Consider the following 23,292-nt stretch of genomic DNA (forward strand, 5'->3'; position numbering starts at 1 on the left):
AATTGGAGCTTGGATCCCAAAAATCCCAGTTCCATTCCTGCAGCCCACTTCAGTAGTACCCTTCCATGCTTGGAGAAGAGTTAAACTCTTCCAATGGGGTGGAGAAATAGATCCTGAAAATCCTAGTTCCATGAATTAATTGGTGAATTAATGGTGTGTGTTTGTGTGTCTGTGTCTCTGTGTGTGTACACACACAGTGACCATACATCCTTTATTATAATCGATAGTCCTTTATTTCAGGAAGCTTTTCTTTAAACTTAATTATTTTCTTGGTTTTGCTCTTCAGCTTTCCTTTGTAAAGAAAAGTTAATAAACAGACAATTTTATAATTCTTATGCTTATCTTTCAGATTTCAGATTTATCCCTTTTTCAGTTTGTCCTTTACTCTGCCAAGATAATATGGTTTATACATGACATTTGTTTCTTCTTGCAGCTAAACCAGTGCGACCAGGGCACTATCCAGCTTCATCTCCGACCAATCCATACGGCGTCCGTAATTCTGATTGCATCAGCTACACCAATAGCCTCTTCCAGAATTATCAAAATGCTTACCTGAATTCTGTGCCTGACAGCTAGTGAGTGTATTTTACCTCTACTTCCATTACATTGTGCAAACTGTGATTGGTTTAAGTTGTGGCTGGCTTAAGCAAACTTCTGAGATGAATCTTATCAGTTTTTCAGGAGGCAACCTGAAGAACATTTTGCTCCATAAGTCGAACTTTAATATGTCATCATTTCATTTGGTTAACATTAAATCTGATCTAAAACATGTCTTGCCTTAGCTATTGGTTGATTGCAAAGAGTAGGCTTAGGCCAACTGTAATTTTTTGGGGGGGATCTGGACTCTAGAATTCTAAAATAATTTGAATGTACAAGATCCACTATATATTATCATGTGGAAAAGAAGGCATACCAGAAGAATAACTTTGTATTTGCTTATGTGCTGGCTGGTATAACCTACTTTTTAAAAGATAATCTAGGATACATCAAGTCTGAGCTGGAGATGTAAATTACTCACCAAATCATTACAATCTTCATAAATACACAGGGGGAAAAACTGGCATTAATAACAGGACTTTTTTTTTTAAAAAAAGACTGCTATGTTTGGCTGTCGTTCAAAGGTACAAGATTTAAATAGGAGAATCAGGTACATGTTCATCCACATTGAGGATTTCATGGACTATTTTCCAAACTTGCTCTCTTCAGATTAAATATCCTCCCTTGGAATTTGGTACATTTAGTAATTTGAATACAAGGCTCAATAGTCGTCTATTTCCTGCATATTCTTATTTAAAAAGGCTTTTTTAAAAAATCATTTTGACACACAGATCTTTTCTCCCCAGCTTTTAATGTCACATTTGGCTTTAGGGTTACAGCACGGCTATCCCTAGAAGTTCCCCCTCAGCTGTAAGCTTCAGCACTGAGCCAAGTGGAACAGAACTGAAATAGCTAGATACACAGGGTCCTTTTAGCATACATAACCTATTAATATCCATTCACTGCTTATATATCCATTTTCTTTTTCCATTCACGCAGCTTTACAAATGCACCTTCCAGCAGTGGAAGCAGCTCGTCCAGTGCCCCTCTGACCTCCTATCAGAAGCTCAATATGGATAATGGTAGGCTATTGGGAAGAAAAATAAATATAATCTTAAGGAGAAGGGAGGGTGCCTTTTGCTTTTCTGTTTGCAGCAGCTTGAGATCATTGTGTCCACATTTAAAGGACCCACTTCATGAGGATGTAGTCCAGGGGTCTTCACACTTGGCCTTTTATGACTTGCGGACTTCCAACTCCCAGAATTCCTGGCTGAGGAATTCTGGGAGTTGAAAGTCCACAAGTCATAACAGGGCCAAGTTTGAAGGCCCCTGATGTGTCTTTATAATGAAAGTCTGTTCTCACATTCCTGTTTCCGGGTTTACAGACCTGGTTTTGTCTCACAAAACAAACACATGGGATGGGAAAGCTAGAAAGCAAAGAAAATAAACGGAGAGATAGCTATATCGGTAGAAAATACTTCAGATTTGTGGTTATTGTGTGCATAAGCTGCTGGTAGGTTTACGTTTAGGTTTCAGCAAGGCAGCACTTTCCAGGCAGAACTGAATACACACACACACACGCACATGCACACACACACAAACGGCACTGTTTGTCCCTTCTCTGCATGTGCCCTTCTCTGAACTGTAATGTTGCTTTCTTTCTTTCTTTCTTTCCTTGTTCTTCCATTGGACGGGTGCACAGGAAATGCCACAGACATCAATGATAACAGGTGAGAAGCCGTATGGAGGAAGATTGCCTAGCCAATGGAACAAACAGTTTTCTTATTTCTTCAGAGTGGTTAGTTCCAGGGATAAGTCATTTAATTTTTTTTGGTATACAAAGTAGAGGGAAAGCATTTAGCAGGGAGGGAAGGTTTGAGATACTCCGCGTTCCCTTTTCCTCCGCTGTAGAAGTGACCTGCCTTGTGGTGTTGAAGCTGATGAGCAAGCCAAGCCCTTTCCCTTTCACCAGGAGACTGCAGCCAGCTAATAGCTAATATCACCACCTGCCCAGAGCATCTAAACACACCATCAGGTACAGTCCATCATACGCGCTCTATTTCACCAACTTTTTAATGCATCTCTTTAATATTTCCTCTTCCCAGCACTCCATCAGACTTGCCCTTCAGCTTCCTCCCACTGGGTAAATATTTTTCTCACAAGATTTGCTAGATACCTTTCAATGAAAAGAAAATAAACTCTGTCCTGCACAAGAGGTATAGGGTGGGTCTTCCCCCCCCCCCTTGTTCCTTCACTACAGAAATCCAATTTGTGAGTTTCCAGAAGTTAAGTACTCTGGCTGGCTGTCACCAAATCCATGGTCTTAGTGATTTAACAACACTTAATTTTGTCTCTGTAAAAACTACTGGTGAATTGCAGAACTAAATGCAGAAAGCTTCCTCCTAGGTATTTAGCTGGAGAGGAGCTTGTATACTAATATCATTTCTGTTGACTTTTCCCTCTTCCCTCTTTTCCTCATCTTGTAGTTTCTAAATGGAATGGAAGCCTCAATCCTGCATGCTGCAGCCGGCTTTCCTTGACTTCTGCTACAATTGGCCCTGTCCTTGTGTCCTGCTCTCTCCGTGTCCTGTATATTTATCAGCTGCTGCTTCACTCTCACTGTTTCTCTGTCTTACTTAACTAGAGAATAATGTGTTCCCTTATCTCTTTGGATCCCTGCTCCCTACTTCAGGAGGACTTGTGCCTCTCCTTTCCTGCCTCAGTTGCCTTAAGGGATGGGCTGCTAGGGAAGAACCTAGATGTAGAAGCACCCCTAATGTGCAAACAATTCTTACCGAAGAGAAAGGGCGTAAGGTCATTTCCCACGTGACATAATGACCCTTGACCTGCAGTAGAACACCACTAACCCCAATATCTTTAGGTCTTACTGTAAGAATAGAATACCTCCAAGTAGGTAGGCTAGAACTGTTAAGTGTATGTATTTGCTGACCTTCAGATAAGGCCTAGAGCCTTTACATCTAGTCCTTATCCTTTGGGGTAATCCTCAAAGAATAGAAAATATTGGCAGCTAGCTTCACATGATGCTTGAGCCTCAGCCTTTATGGACTTAAATTTCCCATTCTTCTTAGGTCGTCATGGCACTTCAGAAATGGCCTCAGCCTTTACAGACTTAAAAATTGCCCATTTTCCTTAGATCGTCATGGCACTTCAGAAATGGCCTGGAAAGTCTTCTACAGAAAGGAGATCCTGCTAGTCATTTCCATCAGTTGATACAATGCCTATCCTGAGCAGTTATTGGGAACAGAAGGCTCCAGTGGGTGAGGATCTTATCAGTTGAGACCACAACTCCTCTATGAGCCAGCAACTTGGCCTCAGGAATATAAGTGGCCCCATTTCATTCTGTAAACAGGAAACTAGATACTAGTTTTGCTTTTGCAGGGGCAAGGTTACAGTTTGCAGGACAGACCTGTTGGATTTGACAGGTAATTCTCTAGCAAGTCCTAACCAACCATAAACCATTGCATATCTGGGGCACAGGCTGGGGCCTAATGATTCTGTAAATGAAACAAAAATTAGGCTGCTATCAACATATTTTCAGTCGTTCCCTTTTATTATCTCTTGAAAGCTGGCTCAGGGGCCTTTCATTTGTGCTCCCATGTGTATATTTTGAGGGAACAGTGAGTCCACTGCACATCTTTAACTTAATGTCACCACTTCTGAGTCAACAGGGCAAACAGGGTTGGGGGGCAGGGAAAGTGGCTTTGACAAAGGATTGCAAGCCTCTTTCCTGTCAAACTCTTAAAACAGCAATAACCCTGTTTAACTGTCTTCTGGATGGTTGTTGACATCCCATCATGTTATCCCTGTCTGCTCAGATCACATCAAATGTTGCATGTCAAGCTATTCAAAAGTTTATTTAAAAAAATAAAATAAACGAAGAGTTAAAAAAAACAGGTTTGTGTTACTGTGTCTGTATAGTAAAGATTCCCTTAGGTGAAGCTCAAATCCTGGTGTGACTACGTAAGACATATTCATGCAGCTTCTTGGCAACTATATAAAAGAGCTTTGTAACATGTAAGGTTTTTTTTTTAATTTTCCAGTCTAGCCTATGGAATTTCCTGGCGATCTCCCATCCAAGTCTAACCTGGTCTGAATGTGCTTACGGTAGCTTTCAGGTCACCAGCTATCCATTAAGACTGGAAAAAATGGGGGAGGGGAAGTATCTGCAGTAGATCCTTGTGAAACACTTAGACTAATATGATAGCTGCAGGGAATATCAGAAAACAGAATGGGTAGTGGGGGGAAAGGCCAACAGGGGAATTACTGAAATGAGTTAATTCTCAGAATTCTTCATCACCATAATAATGCTTCCAAACTGTGCATTTCTGTCCATAAATAGGATATTATACAGCTGGTATAATATATAATAAAGGTACAAAGAGGGGCAAATCAAAATCATTAAGGCTTTCCACAAGGGATGCTTATGATATTTAGCATTTTTTTATATTAGAACAAAACTATTTATTACATATGTATATATTACATATATATCTTATAAAATACGGGATATATTTTAGATATATCCTACATATAGAAGCTCATAGTAGCTTACATGGGGCTCTCTTCTCATTTTATATCCATAAAAATAATGAAATAGGTTGATCTATGACAGAGTGACAGGCCAAAAAACACTCAGTAGTCAAATGAACTCCTTGGTCAAATAAGGACTTAAATACCTGTTGCCTTAGTACTAGTCTAACATCTTAACCATGCTACATTGCCTTCCATCAGTGAATAAGAAGGGGTATAAGACATGTATTTAAAAATGGATAGGACAATGTGTTTTTCTCTCATAGTATTAGTATAACATTATATTACATAATACAATACTACTACTCAGTCTCATTAAATTAAGTTGAATAGTGGGAGATTTGAGGCAGATACAAGGAAATATCTCTTTACAGCAGAGGTCTCCAATCTTTTTGATTTGGCGGCCCGCAAAACGGAGGCAGGCACTGCTATGTGCGCACGTACAAATGGGCCATGCGTGTGTGCATGCAAAAACGAGCCCCATGTGTGCAAGCACAAATGGGCCATGTGTGAGCGCATGCACACATACAAACGGGGCTTCTGGGTTTGATCACTGGACAGATCTGCACAACTTTTCTTATGTTCTTGTAACTGAAGGATAAAACTTTAGATACTCATGCTGAGAATGGTACTATGATAATGGCATGGTAAGTATCAGTATTAATAATCTTGTGCCATCCATAGTTTGAAAAACATTGTTGGTTGTAGGTTGTTTACATATCTAAGTAATAAATAACTGGAGGAATGTACATTTCCAACATCTTATTACAACTACTTTCAACCCAGTCCCTTGAGATATATTGAAACCATTACCTGTTGGTTATGCTGGCAATGAAACCTGGAAAGTGCAGATCTGAATGTCATATAAAAAGACTATCACAGAAACATATGGTGTTTATAAGTATTATAAGCTATTACAGAAAACCAGAGTAATCCCAAAATATGATTTAAAGTGACCCATGGCTCAAGATCCACGGCCATATTTATCTCAGACAGAAATTTTATCTGGGTTTTTTGCTTAACATATAAGGTAAAAATATTTGCCTGCAGTTTAAGTCCTAAGAAAATAGGTTTCAGATGTCTGCAATTGAGGTAAGGTCATACTTTCACAGGGTTTTTTTGTTCTCCCTTTTGCTGCAATTATATGCTTCATAACTAAGAAAGTTGTGCTGGAAGGCAATTCCAGTATCAAATGCAGTGTGTCACAAAATGCACTCTTGTATTTTATAGTTATCCTGGACCACTGTTTTATTTCATGATATGTACTATTCAACCAAAGGATTTGCTGATATACCTTTTGAGGAGTTGTGTATAAATCTTACTATCAACTAAAATGTAATATATCAGCGCCAATTGTTTCCTGGATTATAACTAGGCCATTTCATTCAGGAACATCTGATCTTCAACGGTCAGAATAGATTCAGGAAAGAAGCACTTTTTCTTGACTCTAATACAATTGGAGAGAGAGAAAGGAAGAGAGACTTCTAGCTTTTCTGAGAATGGTAGCATTCATTGAACGCACGTGTGTTTTATTGAAACCTAAGATCTATAATTTGTAACTATTGGTTAAGGCAGGAACAAACGGTCTAAAGCAGGTGTGTCAAACTCACAATGTCATGTGACGTGTCACGATGTACTGTGACTTTTTTTCCATTGCCAGCAATGGGATGGGCGCGGTTTCGGCATGATGCATCTGGCCCATGGACCGGCAGTTTGACACTCCTGGTCTAAAGGTTAAAGGTCTAAACCTTACTGAATCCTGTTGTGATCACAATTGCTAAAAAAAATACAGTGCTTTCTTGCCATATTGAAGTAGATTTATATTCTACCTTTCTAGTCAATGTAAGGATGGAAACCTGCTAACCATCAATGACATAAAAGGGTATAAAAATAAATATTCCAAAACATAAATGAAAAACGATTCATATGTAGTACCTGGAGGATAGATATCTGCTGGTGAGTAAATGATAAAATGTGGATTGATTTTGTCCAATATGTGCTGGTGTCATGACAACCCCTCCCTCTCATATTGGCACTACAGAGACAATCTTGTGTCATAATATCAGAACAGAGGCACCATCACCATCACTTTAGCTTTGTGATATCAGAAACAGATTATTGTGTCCAGGAGCAACAGTGAAGTTTCTCTCACGTATGCCAGATAGACAAGCCTCTGAAAACTGTAATGTGATTAGAGCTTCAATTAAACCCCATTAATAGATAAAAGATGTTGGTTAAACAACACAGAAAAGGGTATATTGCCATGTCTTTATTACATGTATTGAGCCAATATTTACTGTCTTTGGGAAGTAAATGGATTTAGCAGGTGTCAGTGCTTCTAGCCAGGGGTGTCAAACTTGCAATGTCACATGACGTCATGACATATCGTGACTTTTTTGCCATTGCCGGCAATGGGGTGGGCGCAGTTTCGCTATGATGCATCCGGCCCGCGGGCCAGCAATTTGACACCCCTGCTGTAGCCCTACCTTCCTCTTGTAGCTCAACAAGAAAGATTTGGAATAATTGCAAAATGTTCCTATAAACTGCAAATTATCAACAAAAACCACAGCTTATATTTGAAAGCTCCCAAGAGTTCAAGAAAATCAAAGAGGCTTGATAAAAATGAAGAAAATAATTTTTACTGAAGAAGAGAATACACTATGAGCATGCAGATGTTTTAACTTTCTTCGAAGAGTTTAAAGACTGCAGAAAGAAGAATACAACATTTGACCACAATTAAAGTAATGGGTTGTTATTTGCTGGGGATGTTTAATGGTTTCTAGATTAGAAATGGAGGATAATAGTTATTTCTGGTAATCTTTGTTTTCTGAGTGGGCCTGAATGTTGATTATTTGAAGGAAGATTCAGATTGGATGTAATAAACACAATTTGTAATACTTTTATTTCTGATAACCCTAAATGGACTTTTAATAGGGAGAGTTGAAGTTTTAGACATGGGTTTACAGAAACTTGGGTGAGATATGGAATGAAAAGATGTTTGGTTTCATTTTAAGAGATAGTGATAAGTTCTTAAAGTTGATTATACTCTACTGCTAAGGATGAAGGGGGAGGTTTATTTTTGTTTTTCCTTTTTCATCACTTTTTAATTTTTAAATCTTTAATGTATCTTTATTCAGTAGTTCTGTAAGTTTTAACTTGTATAATCTGTAATAAAATTATTGGGTGGAAAAAGAACAAGCAGGGCTGTTCTCTAACCCAGTGTTTAATTTTTTAAAAAAACTTCTTTCCCTGAGGACTCCTTTCCACTTCTAAAAATTGAGCTTTTTGTTTGTATGGGGTTTGTTTGTATGGGTCTATATTTACCGGTATTAAAAAGGTCAGCTGAAATGGATTCAGATAATTAGTTTGAGGCAGATGGGTCTCAATCACCTTTCCCAGATAGTTTTTGAGATTGCCCTATTATAGCTTACTTAGGGTTAGGGTTACATCACCATGAACTCGGAGAGCAAAATGGACATTGCCAACCAATTCAGAGTGCTTGGGAATGGTTAGAAAGGCATTGACTTTTCTAGCCTGCCCTATCTTTCATGGTAAAATACATGGGAAAATCTCATTGGAGGAAAATTCCACTTAGGGTTAGGTCACCATAAACTCGGAGAGCAAAATGGACATCGCCAACAACTTCGGAGTGCTTGGGTATGGATAGGAGGGCATTGACTTTTCTACGCTGCCCTATGTTTCTTGGAAAAATACATGGGAAAATCCCATTGGAGGAAAATTCCATTTAGGGTTAGGGTTAGGTCACCATGAACTCGGAAAGGAAAATGGACATCGCCACCAAACTCGGAGTGCTTGGATATGGTTAGGAGGACACTGACTTTTCTAGGCTGCCCTATCTATGTTTCCTGGTAAAATACTCCGAAAACCCCATTGGAGGAAAATTCCAGTTAGGGTAAGGTCACCATGAACTCAGAGAGCAAAATGGACATCGCCACCAAACTCGGAGTGCTTGGGTATGGTTAGGAGGACACTGACTTTTCTAGCCCGCCCTATCTATGTTTCCTGGTAAAATCGCATTGGAGGAAAGGTTTTAACAGATGCTACAGCTGGAACATTGTCTAACAGATATACAGGAATACTGTACATAAAGAGATGCCTATTTGGTTCTCCCCACTGTGTTTTTTGAGTTCCCAGGCGAAGAAATTTAAAACAGCTCAAACTCTGTAAGGTTAGTAGTCCAGTAACAGGTCTGTATGTTTTTACTGAACTGTAATTGTTCTAATTATCGATAGGCCAGTTTGGTGTAATGGTTAAGGCATCAGGGTAGAAACTAGTTCTAGCCCCACCTGAGGCACAAAGCCACCGTATGACCCTTGGGCCAATCCTTCTCTCTCTCTCAGCCCTGAAACAGGCAAGGCAAACCACTTCCGAAAAACCTTGCGAAGAAAAAAAGCAGGGACTAGCCGGCTCAAAAACCGACTCGGAGGCTCTATGTATGTATTCTGTTACTTAGAATTTATGGCATAGTGCAGGGGTAGGCAACCTCGGCTCTTTTATGACTCATGGACTTCAACTCCCAGAATTCCTGAGCCAGCAGAGTTGAAGTCCATGAGTCATAAAAGAGCCGAGGTTGCCTACCCCTGGTATAGTGGCTCCGATCTTCTCCGAAAACACGTCTTTAACGAAGGGCTCGATGAACTAACACTCCTGCCTAGCGGAGCGACCACCTCCTCTGTTCGGCTACATTTTTAAACGCTGCCCTCAACCCATTTTTCCCCCTTTCCAACCCTTCCTCTAGATGAGGGGCGGGGGGAAGTCTGGCTCTTTTATGACCTGTGGACTTCAACTCCCAGAATTCCTCGCTCAGGTCATAAAAGGGCCAGACCTGCCCCACCCCACCCCACCCCATCTCTGCTCTAGTTTCATTCACTGTGGACCTGCGAGCGCCGCGTTAGCTTTCTTCCCACAAGAGGTAAAAGTACAAAAAAAGCGCGCGTAATTCTATACCAGGGGTAGGCAACCTCGGCTCTTTTATGACTCATGGACTTCAACTCCCAGAATTCCTGAGCCAGCATAGCTCAGCATGGAAACCTCTCCCTTTCCCCTCAGCATAGCTGGCTCAGGAATTCTGGGAGTTGAAGTCCATGAGTCATAAAAGAGCCGAGGTTGCCTACCCCTGGTATAGTGGCTCCGATCTTCTCCGAAAACACGTCTTTAACGAAGGGCTCGATGAACTAACACTCCTGCCTAGCGGAGCGACCACCTCCTCTGTTCGGCTACATTTTTAAACGCTGCCCTCAACCCATTTTTCCCCCTTTCCAACCCTTCCTCTAGATGAGGGGCGGGGGGAAGTCTGGCTCTTTTATGACCTGTGGACTTCAACTCCCAGAATTCCTCGCTCAGGTCATAAAAGGGCCAGACCTGCCCCACCCCACCCCATCTCTGCTGGCTCAGGAATTCTGGGAGTTGAAGTCCATGAGTCATAAAAGAGCCGAGGTTGCCTACCCCTGTCCTATACAGACTGTCACAAACTAGGCAACCACCTTTTCGCTAAAACGCCTTCCTCCATCCCAGGGCCTAACGCTCGGCCACCGCAGCCACCACGACGAGCCGGCGCCCTCCTCCTCTGGGACGCGGCTGCCCCGCCCCGCCCCTTCGGGTCACGTGCGGCGGGATCAGCTGAGCGTTTCCTTCCGTTTGCCGGCGTCGGGCTTGCCGTGAGCGCGAGCGGCCGGGCGCGCGCGCGGGGGGGGGGACTAGGTAGGCGCCGCTCGGAGCGGGAGTCGCAGCGAGGATGGCCGCCTCGGTGGGTCCAGGGACGCGCACGAAGACCAAGAAGAAGCACTTCGTCCCGCAGCGCGTGAAGGTGCTGCGCTCGGCCGACCCTCTTCTGGGCGTGCTGGCTTGGGGGATCAACCATCAGGTAATCGGCTTCGCCGAAGGTTTCTTGGGCGCGGGGGAGAATACAGAGCAAGCCCGCCTCTTTTTGGCTGGGTCCCGTGCCTGGATAGAAGGAAGGCGGCGGCGGCGGCGAGGAGGGGGTTTCTCACGTGTCAAGCCTCGACGGGCTTTCTCTTTCGCTTTCCCGGGTTATAATAATGATAATGATAATAAGAATACTAATGCTAAGAATAAGAATAAGTTGGAAGGGACCTTGGAGGTCATCTAGTCCAACCCCCTGCTAAGGCAGGAAACCCTATACCATTTCAGACAAATGGCTGTCTAGTCTCTTCTTAAAAACCTCCAGTGTTGGAGAATTCACCATCTCTGGAGGCAGGTTGTTCCACTGGTTAGTTGTTCTAACTGTCAGGAAATTTCTCCTTAGTTCTAGGTTGCTTCTCTCCTTGACTAGTTTCCATCCGTTGCTTCTTGTCCTGCTTTCAGGCGCCTTGGAGAATAGCTTGGCTCCCTCTTCTTTGTGGCAGCCCCTGAGATATTGGAACACTGCTATCATGTCACCCCTCACCCTTCTCTTCGTTAAACTACACATACCCAATTCCAGCAGCTGTTCCCTATATGTTTTAGCCTCCAGTCCCCCAATCATCTTTGTTGCTCTTCTCTGCACCCTTTCTAGAGTCTCAAAATCTTTTTTACATCGTGGTGACCAAAACTGGATGCAGTATTCCAGGTGTGGCCTTACCAAGGCATTGTAAAGTGGTATTAGTACTTCACGTGATTTTGATTCTATTGCTCTGTTAATGCAGCCTAGCACTGTGTTGGCTTTTTTGGCAGCTGCAGCACACTGCTGGCTCATATTTAAGTGATTGTCTACTACGACTCCGAGATCCCTCTCACAGTTACTACTATCGAGCAAGGTACCACCTATACTATACCTGTGCATTTGATTTTTCCTGCCTAAATGCAGAACCTTACTTTTTTCACAATTGAATTTCATTTTGCGGGATCTGTACCCGTCGGGACGCCTTTTTTTGTTTGTTGCTTTTTGGTCATCATCCCGCCCTCTTGATTCTTTGACTCCTGATGTTTCGGAGGGCTTATTCGGCAGTGGTTTGGTTTCAGAAAGAGCAGATGGAGGGGAATGAAGGCAAACCTATCTGTCCCGGGGTGCGAGATCGAATTTGGGTCGGTCACCGGGACCCAGAGATTTTACTAGATCTCAAGCTAGAGGGGAGACCACCAGCAAATTCCAGGGCTGAAAGTTAAACGAGGTCTAAAAACCTCCCAGGAGAAGAAGGCACAAACTGCTTCAGTACTGAGATGCCGTGAACTCATCACGTGTGAAGTTGGATTTGAGGGAGACCGTAATTTTGTGTGTAGCTTTTCTCCTCTTTTGTCTGTGGAGATTCTCAGTCATCCAAAGGTGAAAAAGCACCTTTGGGATTTATTTTTCTTTCCTGTGCTCCTGCTCCCCACATCTGGTGTTAGCTATTGTTACTATGAGTATCTTCCTATAGCTTTCCTTATTGTGATGCCCTCCTACTGTATTGTTTATGACAGGACTAAAAATATATGGGGTTGCTATCCCTGTTGGCATCACCTTGGGGAAGGTTGCCATAGGGTTGTGTTTTGTCTTATTCTGTCTTATGCTCATTCACATACTTGCATAATTTTCCTCTGTTCTTGCTGCAAACTGTTTTTATATGCATGGGTAGAAAAAGTATATTTGTATAAGTATAATAAAATTGAAACAGGTAATATATTTTGCACAGATATTTTAACTTACTTTGCTTCAGAATCTAGTGAGAAAAAAATTGTCTACCTGTTAGTAAGTTGACTAAGGCCATAGTGCTTAATCATAGTCCTGACTCACACGGGAGGAGATTTTTCCTATCTGTTGAAAGGAAGGAGAAATTGAATAGTTCTGAGTAGGGGCTCTTATCATTTTTTTCATACATGTCTGGATTCATACGATATGTTAACCCCTAGACTTGGATGAACAAAAAACCAATTGTGTGTTCATATAAATGTACTCTGAGCAAACAAACACAAATTAGTGGTTAATATGACGTTCTCATTCATACAAGTACATTTTTTAGATGGTGCTGCTGAATGCAGAATTGCTGTGCCAGTTTCTCATTACATCTTCCATCTCTTTGACAGAATCTGGCACCAGGGAATCTCCCTATGAGACCATTGCCCATATTTTTAAAGATATTAATTGTAATATTTCTGGATTTTGATCAATGCTTTAATATATTCTAGAATATCTAGAGTTGTTTGAGCAGGCAGCAGAAAATAACACTGAAATCCCAAGGTTATTTACTGGTTATTTATGCAATAAATAACCTTACACGTTTTGAAGTCTGGCCTCATTCAAAGTCCGGGGGGAAAAAAAGCCAGCTTTTCATGTGATGGGTTGGAAATGGGAAGGGAACCTGTGGCATCTGATAGCAGAACATATATTTCTGCCTACCAATGATTGCACTTTTTGTTTGTGCAGGCCTCAGAGAGGCAGAGCTGTATTTCATTGTCTGCCCTTTCTAAGCTTCATTAATCCCTTCCCCTCTGATTCCAGCAGTTTTATGACCCCAAGCACATGACCTTCATGGTGCAACACTAGCATAATACAGATTCCAGAATTTAAGGAGGTAGCTGGTACGTGAGCCTTACTGCATGCTTTTCTGGGTTGCAAGCTGTTTTTGGTGCTGTAGATTAAGTGTCATGATGGACAAAAAGCTATTTGCTTCCTTCCATTTTGCTCTTCGATGCTTTCAGAGTTGGACTGCTGAGTTTGAGTTTTGTCTAAAAATATGCATGGTTTCTTTTACCACTAAAGAAACTGGATGAAATGCATTTGCAAAAAAACTGATTTTGTCTTGGCTTCTTTCCCAAAACTGGCTGAAAATATTCTGATAACTCTTAGTTGGTATGTTTCTAGATCAGTATAAATAACTTCTTAATTCTCTGTGCTCTGTTTTCCTCTATAGTATACCCAGTGGGGCTGTTTTTCCTTAGATCAGGGGTGTCAAACTGCCCTCACGTGATTTTGCGAGTTTGACACCCCTGCCTTAGATGGTTTCCATTTAGGATTGGCTTCTTTACAGAAGTAATGCTTACTGATTTACAAAACTGAATTGAGAACACTATGAAACAGTATGTTTTAAAATGCAGAGTGGTACAGAATCCGTATCCATTCTTTGACTCATAGCAGTCATACAAAAGAGATGGTAATTTTTTCCCCATTAAGGAAAGGAAACTAGGATAGACTTTATCCTGATATCACCTGATATCACCTGACCAATGCAATGAGCTGTTTTTTCCAGCAGGTGAGTGCAGAGTTCTAAGAAGGGAGAGGTTCTTGCAGCATGTAAAGCTGAAAATATTTCCCCTAATGAAGAAAGCTGTGATGGGAAATATATAGATGCCTTGCTCCACAAATGCTTCTTCTCTCTATGCTTTCTTCCTTGGCTGAATCGCACAGGAAAGATTCTTGAATGTCGTATTGTGGAAACTGACATATGTCCTGATTCTGTATGAGTTATTTGCAAGCACGTGTAATCTAGATGGCTTTGCAGTGTGTGACATTTTCTCTTTAGGGGATTTTTTTTTAATGAGCAGAATAGCAGCATGTACGTCATAACCATCTGAGAAATGCAACTTGGAAATGTGATATTGTCTTAAAACCTTGAAATCTGTTGAGAGTAATATCAATGTTTTTAGATAATAGCATAATGATAAACTAGCTCTAGCTCATCAAATAACATTTCATTACAGATACCAACCAAGCCTGTTAGAATAACTGGGCAAGTACCAAGATTAGGTAGCATTAAACAGATTAAAGTTCCCTTGAAGTAGAAGCCAAGAGCTGACAGGTAAGAGATTCCTGGCTCTTATTCGCTTTGCACATCAGCTTTGCCAACCAGATTGTTCCTTCATCAGTGCCTCATTACCATAGACCAGATATCTATGAATCTATAGCACTTTGCTCTTCTAGGCCTCTGATAGAACTGGAAATAGGCCATATTAGTTTCTAGCTACATGTAGTCCTTGACTTGCAACCATATGTTTAGCAACTGTTCAAAGTTACAATGCCACTGAAAAAAGAAACATGACTATCCCCATGGTCACATGATCAAAATTCAAGCACTTGGCAATTGGTGTATCTATACAATGGTTGCAGCATTCTGGGATCATGTGATTGCCATTTACAACCTTCCTGGATGGCTTCTGACAAAGTCAACGGGGGAGGCTGGATTCACTTAATGATTGTGTAATTCAGTTACCTACAATGATTTGTTTTAACAACTATAACAAAAAATTTTTTGTAAAATTGGCTGGGATTCACTGAAATCGTTTTGCTTTGCATCAGAAATTAGGGTCATAATTCCAAGAACTACATCTACCAATTGTCAAGGTTCTTCTGATCAATAAGACCAAGTAAATCAGAACTCTGAGGCAGGAAAATTCCTCAAAGAACATGTTTATTGGATACATAATATCTGCACGTTCAAAAGTGAAACCAGATCTAAACTTTCCCTCTAAGAAATCAAAGTAATACAATGTAACAATACACTTTGGCGGGCTTTATGACTTAGTGATCCTCCTCCTCCCCTCCAGCATGGGAGTGACCTTGGTTCCCACAGGAGTTGCTCATGTTTAGAGTACCAAAAATACCATCTTCCCCTCTCCCTTCTTGTGGCAACCTAGAACGGAAAAAGATGGCTGCTGCCAGATTTGTTCTAGAGTTGACACCAATTTCTTCTTGGAGACCAGGGTTGGTACTTTGGCAAGCACTCTTTCCTTGGCCAGGCATATGAAATCTCTCTGGTGTAGCTGAATTGAAGTAGCTAGCAGTCAATCTGAGAGCCTTTGCTCAGATGATAGTGGGGATGATGGGCAGACTTTAAAATCCTCTACTCCAATCAGAATTCCCTGTGGTGGATGTGTTTGGATAATAGGGAAAGATGCTCATGTGCCTACTGACTTCCTGTGGTTTAGAAAATATCCATTGTTTTATGTTTATTTTATGAATTGAGCACAACTAACCAGGCGAGAGCCCATAGCTCGTGTTTATTTTATTTGTGGAATGGGAAGTAACCTGTGAATATATATAAAGCCCTCTCAGCACCCCATAGTGAACTGCTCCAATTTGAGGGAAAAGTTGCTAATAAAGATGGAATAGAAGTAAATAGATAAAATGTTCAGCGATGCCATTTTCTGTCCTGTTCTTGGCAAAGATATTGGCTAAAGGTGCAAAATAGTGATGGGAAGCCTCCAAAAGATGTATCATATTATTTTGCAGTTTTAAAAGTGATCCAGTATTGCCCTCGTGTTTTTTTAAGCTCCAAGTTATCATGTTTTACTGTAATGAAAGCAACACCTTACCAGGCATGCTTGGTCTAGCCCAGGGGTAGGGAACCTTGGCTCTTTTATGACTCGTGGACTTCAACTCCCAGAATTCCTGAGCCAGCATGGCTTGGCTTGGAAACCTCTCCCTTTCCCCTCAGCATAGCTGGCTCAGGAATTCTGGGAATTGAAGTCCACGAGTCATAAAAGAGCCAAGATTGCCTACCCCTGGTCTAGCCCTTAGAAAATGTTGGTGTTATTATTATTTTGAAAAGTACAACTTTTTGGTGAGCCAATTTAGTCTTGTGGTTAAGGCACCAGGCTAGAAACTGGGAGACCAGGAGTTGAAGTCCATCCTTAGCTATGAAAACCAGCTAGTTGATCTTGGGCCAGTCCCTGTCTCTCAGCCCAACTCCTCTAACAGGTTGTGGGGAAAATACGAGGAAGGAATTTTAAATTGATTTTGTTTCTAAAAATAATAAAGGTGGGATATAAATTAAGTAAACGAATAAAACCTCAGAGCAAAGAAGTTGTCTGCTTGGTTTGGGGTGATAGCTTTACCTCGCAGTTAGGTAACCATGTTAGAGACTAAGAGGTGCTTGCTGGTAACTCTCCTATGACAAAATGTTTCTAATTGGAGTACCAGCTGAACTAAATAAAAATGCTTCTTCTTTCAAATCTACCAGGTTTTGTCATTAATCATTTTATCTCAAGCATATTGCATTTTGCAGATTTTTACCCCAAAGGAATTGCTGCAGATGCTCCATCCCTGCAACGTGGTCATCAATATTGATCTTTCCAAAACATTTGCAAAGTGTAAAAATTGCTAATCCCAGTTGGTTAACTGACATGAACTGAAGGATTCTGTTGTGACAGAACAGCCGGAAGGCATGGCACACAGTTGGATTATTTGAAGCCAAATAGGGTCGTCTGTTTATACCACTGGCTTAGGAAGGCTGAAGTACAGAGGAGAACAAACGTGATTACAGTAAATGTCTAGTGCAAGAATGTCATGTAGAATCCACCTATATGTTCCTGTGATGTCTTTAGAGGCAGAGGTTCAATACTTTAATACATAATAGTGTCATGTGTGCAAGGCATTGCCCAGTAAGTAGCTTAATTAAAAACAATACGTAACACAGTCCTAAATGGATCTGATGTAGATATCATCAAGCTTGAATTAATTGCTTCTAATATGTTTTGGAATGTTCAATTCCTGCTGTGATTTTAAACTATAAAGTCATAAATAAGTCATCTGTGGCCATAACAGAACCTCACATAAGTACAATTCACGCGTTATTTAATAATTTTGGGCTTATTTTGTCTTTTTTTGTGATGGCAATATTATCTTTTATAATTGGATGCTATTTTGAAAGCTTTTCATAAGTGGAGAGATTACTAATGAATGTTTATGATGTAGCTGTGCTTAAAGGCAGAATTGCATCGTCTTGTAGTTCTGCGGGCCCAGAGAGAAAAATCCTGAAAATGTACATCATTATTTGGAGTTCAACTTCCTAAACAATTTTTAAGCTATCCTTCTAGCCCCTATGATTGTTGAAAGATATCCTTCAGCCTGTCAGAATATTCCATTGTTTTATTATTTTGCTGCTTAAATGTACACTAAATAAAAGAATAATCTGGGGTCTTTTTTGCACTTTGGATTGTCTCTGTGCAAAACTTCTGTTTTAATGGCAGACCTTTCTAATTAGGCAGTGACAGATCAATACAATATTAACTTTCTAAAATATATGTCACTTGAGAATAGGATGCAAAATTTAGGGTACTGTACTATATGAGAAAAACGTATCTTTCATATATATGTGTGTATATATTCAGGTAACAGCGTTCCGTGCGCCTTTGGCGTTTAGTCATGCCGGCCACATGACCACGGAGACGTCCTCGGACAAGCGCTGGCTCTTCGGCTTTGAAACGGAGATGAGCACCGGCCCCTAGAGTCGGAAACGACTAGCACGCATGTGCAGGGGAACCTTTACCTTTACCTTATATATTCACTAACTACAGCCCAGTAGATGTCAAGGATCCTACTTGTACATTTTATGAGAGAAATGTGATAATAAGCAGCTTTCACTCTCCCCCTCCCTTAAACAGAAATGGTTTCTAATTCAATATGGGCTCACTATAGCTGTTATAATGTTATTGTAAGGCTGGTTTAAACTGGCTCTGCTGCTTGAGTGGCTGCCCAAAGGCAATAGAAATAGAAGATATGAAGAGTGGAGCCACATAGCTATAATTCTCTGCGACCCATTCTTCTCTGATCCATATTTTTCCTACCAGAAATTACAAAGCATGTTTTGTGCCTCTCAGTGTGGTCATGCTGATTTAAGGTTTATATGCCCATCTCTGTTCGCCGTTGGACTTTTTTGGTGCATTTTCGATATTTTCCTGGCATTATCTCTAAGAGAGATACATTTTCTCTGCCATAGCACAATTCCCTATTGGTCCTGGTCCTTTTTTTGTCACAATCATGTTTCAATAGGGATTAACACATAGCTGTTACATAAGTTGAAAAACTCCTGTCTGGCTGAAAATGAAGTGACAGGCTGCTTTCAGCCGCAAGTCAAAAGATCATTGATGATCTTGGTCACGGGCTGCTTCAGATGCCTGTTTGAAGTTGTCCAAATCTAGAATAGAAACAATTGAGTCTTGGAGGTTCTGTGGCTTCCTGTCAGGCAGAATTACTGAGGGACTTTTCTCTCAAGCCCTTGACCAAACTACCGCTAGCAAAATTGTCTCAGTGAAACTGAATCCGATAGTGAGGTGTTGGGTGTGACCTTGTCTGGTTTTACCTTCATTTTTTTTCATGTTAGATCAATGAACTCAATCAAGTTCCCCAGCCAGTGATGCTGCTTCCTGATGACTTCAAAGCCAGTTCTAAAGTAAAGGTGAACAATCATCTCTTCAACAGGTGAGGAAAGTGCTGAAGATATAGAGGGTAAAAGCACATGGCCTTCCTAATCCAGATTCCATCCCAATGCAGTTCCACTGCGGTGTTTCAGGCAAAACTCATTCAAGTTCTTTCAAATGAGGTCTAGTAATTAGCAGGAGAAGATTAAGCTTGACATTGTGAGTTTTGCACAGTGTATTTATTTATATGCTTCCTACATGGAATGTTCTAAGGCGTGTGGCCTAATCTTGTCTACCTACACCACTTTGTGGGAAGGATTAATAGCCCTAATTACTCCCAAATAGTATAGCTTCAGGTACAAACTTCCCTCAAAAACAGTTTTGCTGGTTAAGATGAAAGATTCTCCTAGTGCAGCCATTTTTCTCTAGTGCTGACCAATGCCGTGCTAGTTGAAAAGGCTGGAAGTTGTAATCTGACACGTTTGGCAGATATGATATGCTCTTCTAATTGATCTGTAGTGTGTGTATGTCTCTTTGTCCTTTATAAAGAAATTACATTATTATTTATCAAACAACTTTATATAGCTACCCAATTTACACATAGGAGATTCCGGGTGGCTTACAATTGATTTATATTGATTAAGCCTTATCAATATTAATCAATTGTAAGCCACCCCAAATCACCTATTTACAATAACTAAATATATACAAAACACCTACAGTCTAGCAGAAAGCCTCGCTCAGCTAACTCCTGCTTCTAATCTTAAGGATTTTCTTTTTTTCCATCCAGATTATGGTATTAGCTTCTCTACAGTGATTTATGATCCTTCTTCACTGAAATCTCCTGCTCATTACTATTCCTTTGTGCTGTAATGGAACCTTCTTTTATATTTTTTTCAAACCTCTACTGCCCTTTAATATGGTTTTACTTGTGACTAGACCGAAAAGGGATTTGCTAAAAGAAAAGGGAATTGAAATGACTGAATTCCAGGAAATGTTAATAGTCCATGCTTCATTATTTTCTCCTCTTTAGGGGTCAGTTTCTGTTTAAAAAAATAAAACAAAATACTTTGCTTTTGGGGATTACTAGATAGTGTTATTTATATTTATTAGAGCCTTGGTGGAGCAGTGGGCTAATGCCTCCTTAACACCAGCTGCCTGCAATTAGTGCAGGTTCGCATCTCACCAGGCTCAAGGTTGACTCAGCCTTCCATCCTTCCGAGGTAGGTAAAATGAGGACCCAGATTGTTGGGGGCAATTAAGCTGACTTTGTAATAATGCCGCTTGGGGTGTGTGTGAAAGCCCTAATAAGCAGGCATATACATAGAATGAAGGCTACTGGCTAAGGTTGTAAGCCGCCCTGAGTCTTCGGAGAAGGGCGGGATATAAATGGAATTAAAATAAAATAAATAAAATATTTATATCCTGCCTTTATTAGTTTTCTAACTCAAGGCAGCGAACATACCTGCTACTTCCTCCTATTTTCCCTACAACAACCCTGAGGTGAGGTGAGTTGGGTTGAGAGAGAGTGACTGGCAGGTCACCCAGATGGATGGATGGATGGGGAGATATAGTGTGTGTATACAAAATGGTTAGAAAGGGTGGGCTGTACATTCCAATAATGCACAATGTAAGTTTAACTTACTGTATACCTGCATGATTTGTTTTTCAGTGCCTTAACTGCCACATGTTTGAACTGTGAACTATTTACCTAATTTCTTTTTTCTTGTTTTTCCTCTTTGAGCCATGATTGATTCCTTGACAATTCTTTTTCAGTTTTCTTGGCAAGATTTTTGGAAACAGTTCGCTCTTGCCTCCTTCCTAGACCTGAAAGAGAATGACCTGCCTAAAGTTACCCAGCTGGCTTCATGCCTAAGGCGAGGCAAGAAGTCATCGCCTCCCAGTTTGTTTTTAGCCCGGTGCCTTAAATCATTACGTCAAACTGGCTCTCACATAGTTTGATTAGGACGTGGTTTTTACACTATAGCAGTGTGTGTGTGTGTGTGTGTGATATGCATATATGCATATATGCATATATGATTTAGTCTGTCGTTTAAAATACTGTTTTAGAAAGGCCAAATATTACACTGCTTGAATGTTATCTTCATGTAAAAGTACCGTATATACTTGAGTATAAGCCGAATTTTTCAACCCACTTTTTGGGCTGAAAAATTCCACTTCGGCTTATACTCCAGTCAACAAAAAAACTTACCGAGGACTTGTGCGCGGCCGAGGCTTTGGTGCTTCCGGGATCGCGCGCACCTCTCCCAAGCCACCGCCGTCCGAGACCTGCCGAAGTTTGGGGAGGTTTGGGGAGGTGCGCGCGCACCTCCCCAAACCTCCCCAAACGTCGGCAGGTCTCCGTTCCTCCGCGCCTTGCCTGCCTGCTTCTTTCCGCAGCGGAAAGAAGCAGGCAGGCAGGGCGCGGAGGAACGGAGACCTGCCGACGTTTGGGGAGGTTTGGGCGCCTCCCCAAACCTCCCCAAACGTCGGCAGGTCTCCGTTCCTCCTGCCGACGTTTGGGGAGGTTTGGGCGCCTCCCCAAACCTCCCCAGATCTCCGTTCCTCCGCGCAGACCTGCCGACGTTTGGGGAGGTTTGGGCGCCTCCCCAAACCTCCCCAAACGTCGGCAGGTCTCCGTTCCTCCTGCCGACGTTTGGGGAGGTTTGGGCGCCTCCCCAAACCTCCCCAGGTCTCCGTTCCTCCGCGCAGACCTGCCGACGTTTGGGGAGGTTTGGGCGCCTCCCCAAACCTCCCCAGGTCTCCGTTCCTCCGCACAGACCTGCCGACATTTGGGGAGGTTTGGGCGCCTCCCCAAACCTCCCCAGGTCTCCATTCCTCCGCGCAGACCTGCCGACGTTTGGGGAGGTTTGGGCGCCTCCCCAAACCTCCCCAAACGTCGGCAGGTCTCCGTTCCTCCTGCCGACGTTTGGGGAGGTTTGGGCGCCTCCCCAAACCTCCCCAGGTCTCCGTTCCTCCGCGCAGACCTGCCGACGTTTGGGGAGGTTTGGGCGCCTCCCCAAACCTCCCCAAACGTCGGCAGGTCTCCGTTCCTCCTGCCGACGTTTGGGGAGGTTTGGGCGCCTCCCCAAACCTCCCCAGGTCTCCGTTCCTCCGCGCAGACCTGCCGACGTTTGGGGAGGTTTGGGCGCCTCCCCAAACCTCCCCAAACGTCGGCAGGTCTCCGTTCTTCCTGCCGACGTTTGGGGAGGTTTGGGCACCTCCCCAAACCTCCCCAGGTCTCCGTTCCTCCGCGCAGACCTGCCGACGTTTGGGGAGGTTTGGGCGCCTCCCCAAACCTCCCCAAACGTCGGCAGGAGGAACGGAGACCTGCCGACGTTTGGGGAGGCGCCCAAACGTCGGCAGGTCTGCGCGGAGGAACGGAGACCTGGGGAGGTTTGGGGAGGCGCCCAAACCTCCCCAAACGTCGGCAGGTCTCCGTTCCTCCGCGCCCTGCCTGCCTGCTTCTTTCCGCAGCGGAAAGAAGTAGGCAGGCAGGGCACGGAGGTCCGGAGACCTGCCGACGTTTGGGGAGGTTTGGGGACGTGCGCGCGCACCTCCCCAAACCTCCCCAAACTTCGGCAGGTCTCCGGATGGCGGCGGCTTGGGAGAGGTGCGCGCGATCCTGGAAGCACCGAAGCCTCGGCCGCGCGCAAGTCCTCGGTAAGCTCCGGGCGGTCACTTGCTTCGCGTCTCCTGAGGGAAGGGGGTGCGACTGGAGCGGGCGTGTTTCCTCGCCTGCTGGGCGCCGCGATTTGCCCGGGGAACGCGCGGGCCCCGAATGGCAGCGTGGAGCGAGGAAGCGGACAGCCAGGGCTTCCCCGAGAGCCGCGGCCACACAGGGTATTCCTGTGTATTCAGGCTTGCAAAATGGCGGATCGAGCCTCTGCTGGCGGCAGAGGCTTGCAGAACGGCGGATCGGCTTATACTCGAGTCAATAACTTTTTCCAGTTTTGGGGGGTGAAATTGGGGGTCTCGGCTTATACTCGAGTCGGCTTATACTCAAGTATATACGGTATGTAGTTATTTGCTAGTGCAAGCTGAGAGCTTGCCGCCTCCTCCTCCTGTCAGATACCTAATGCTTCATATTAAAAGAAGCTTCTTCCGCCTGAACAGTAATGTAACCAACCC

General features: G+C 42.7%; 3 protein-coding genes across 4 annotated transcripts in view; all 3 read left to right on the forward strand.

Moving 5' to 3' along the window:
- The window catches only part of KIF5A (kinesin family member 5A), a gene marked incomplete at both ends in the record, with an annotated part of 68,571 nt that extends 66,044 nt beyond the window's left edge, over nucleotides 1–2,527 (forward strand). The window contains 4 exons of the mRNA XM_083351219.1: nucleotides 434–575; nucleotides 1,537–1,619; nucleotides 2,240–2,267; nucleotides 2,449–2,527. Of these exons, the coding sequence (XP_083207345.1) occupies nucleotides 434–575; nucleotides 1,537–1,619; nucleotides 2,240–2,267; nucleotides 2,449–2,527 (332 nt within the window). The remainder of the gene's footprint in view (nucleotides 1–433; nucleotides 576–1,536; nucleotides 1,620–2,239; nucleotides 2,268–2,448) is intronic.
- ARHGEF25 (Rho guanine nucleotide exchange factor 25) overlaps nucleotides 1–23,292 on the forward strand; it is a gene marked incomplete at its 5' end in the record, with an annotated part of 308,962 nt that overhangs the window by 123,029 nt on the left and 162,641 nt on the right. The window lies entirely within an intron of this gene.
- Nucleotides 10,732–23,292, forward strand: part of PIP4K2C (phosphatidylinositol-5-phosphate 4-kinase type 2 gamma) — a 39,469-nt gene continuing 26,908 nt past the window's right edge. The window contains exons 1-2 of one of the 2 annotated variants that reach the window (XM_083356696.1): nucleotides 10,732–10,972; nucleotides 19,125–19,222. In XM_083356696.1, the coding sequence (XP_083212822.1) occupies nucleotides 10,844–10,972; nucleotides 19,125–19,222 (227 nt within the window). In that variant the 5' untranslated portion in view covers nucleotides 10,732–10,843. Of the gene's footprint in view, nucleotides 10,973–16,929; nucleotides 17,404–19,124; nucleotides 19,223–23,292 lie in introns of those variants that run through there. The other variant, XM_083356697.1, reaches the window with a different exon arrangement.

The sequence above is a fragment of the Vipera ursinii genome, assembly GCF_947247035.1.
Source record: "Vipera ursinii genome assembly, chromosome: 2".
Classification (NCBI taxonomy): domain Eukaryota; kingdom Metazoa; phylum Chordata; class Lepidosauria; order Squamata; family Viperidae; genus Vipera; species Vipera ursinii.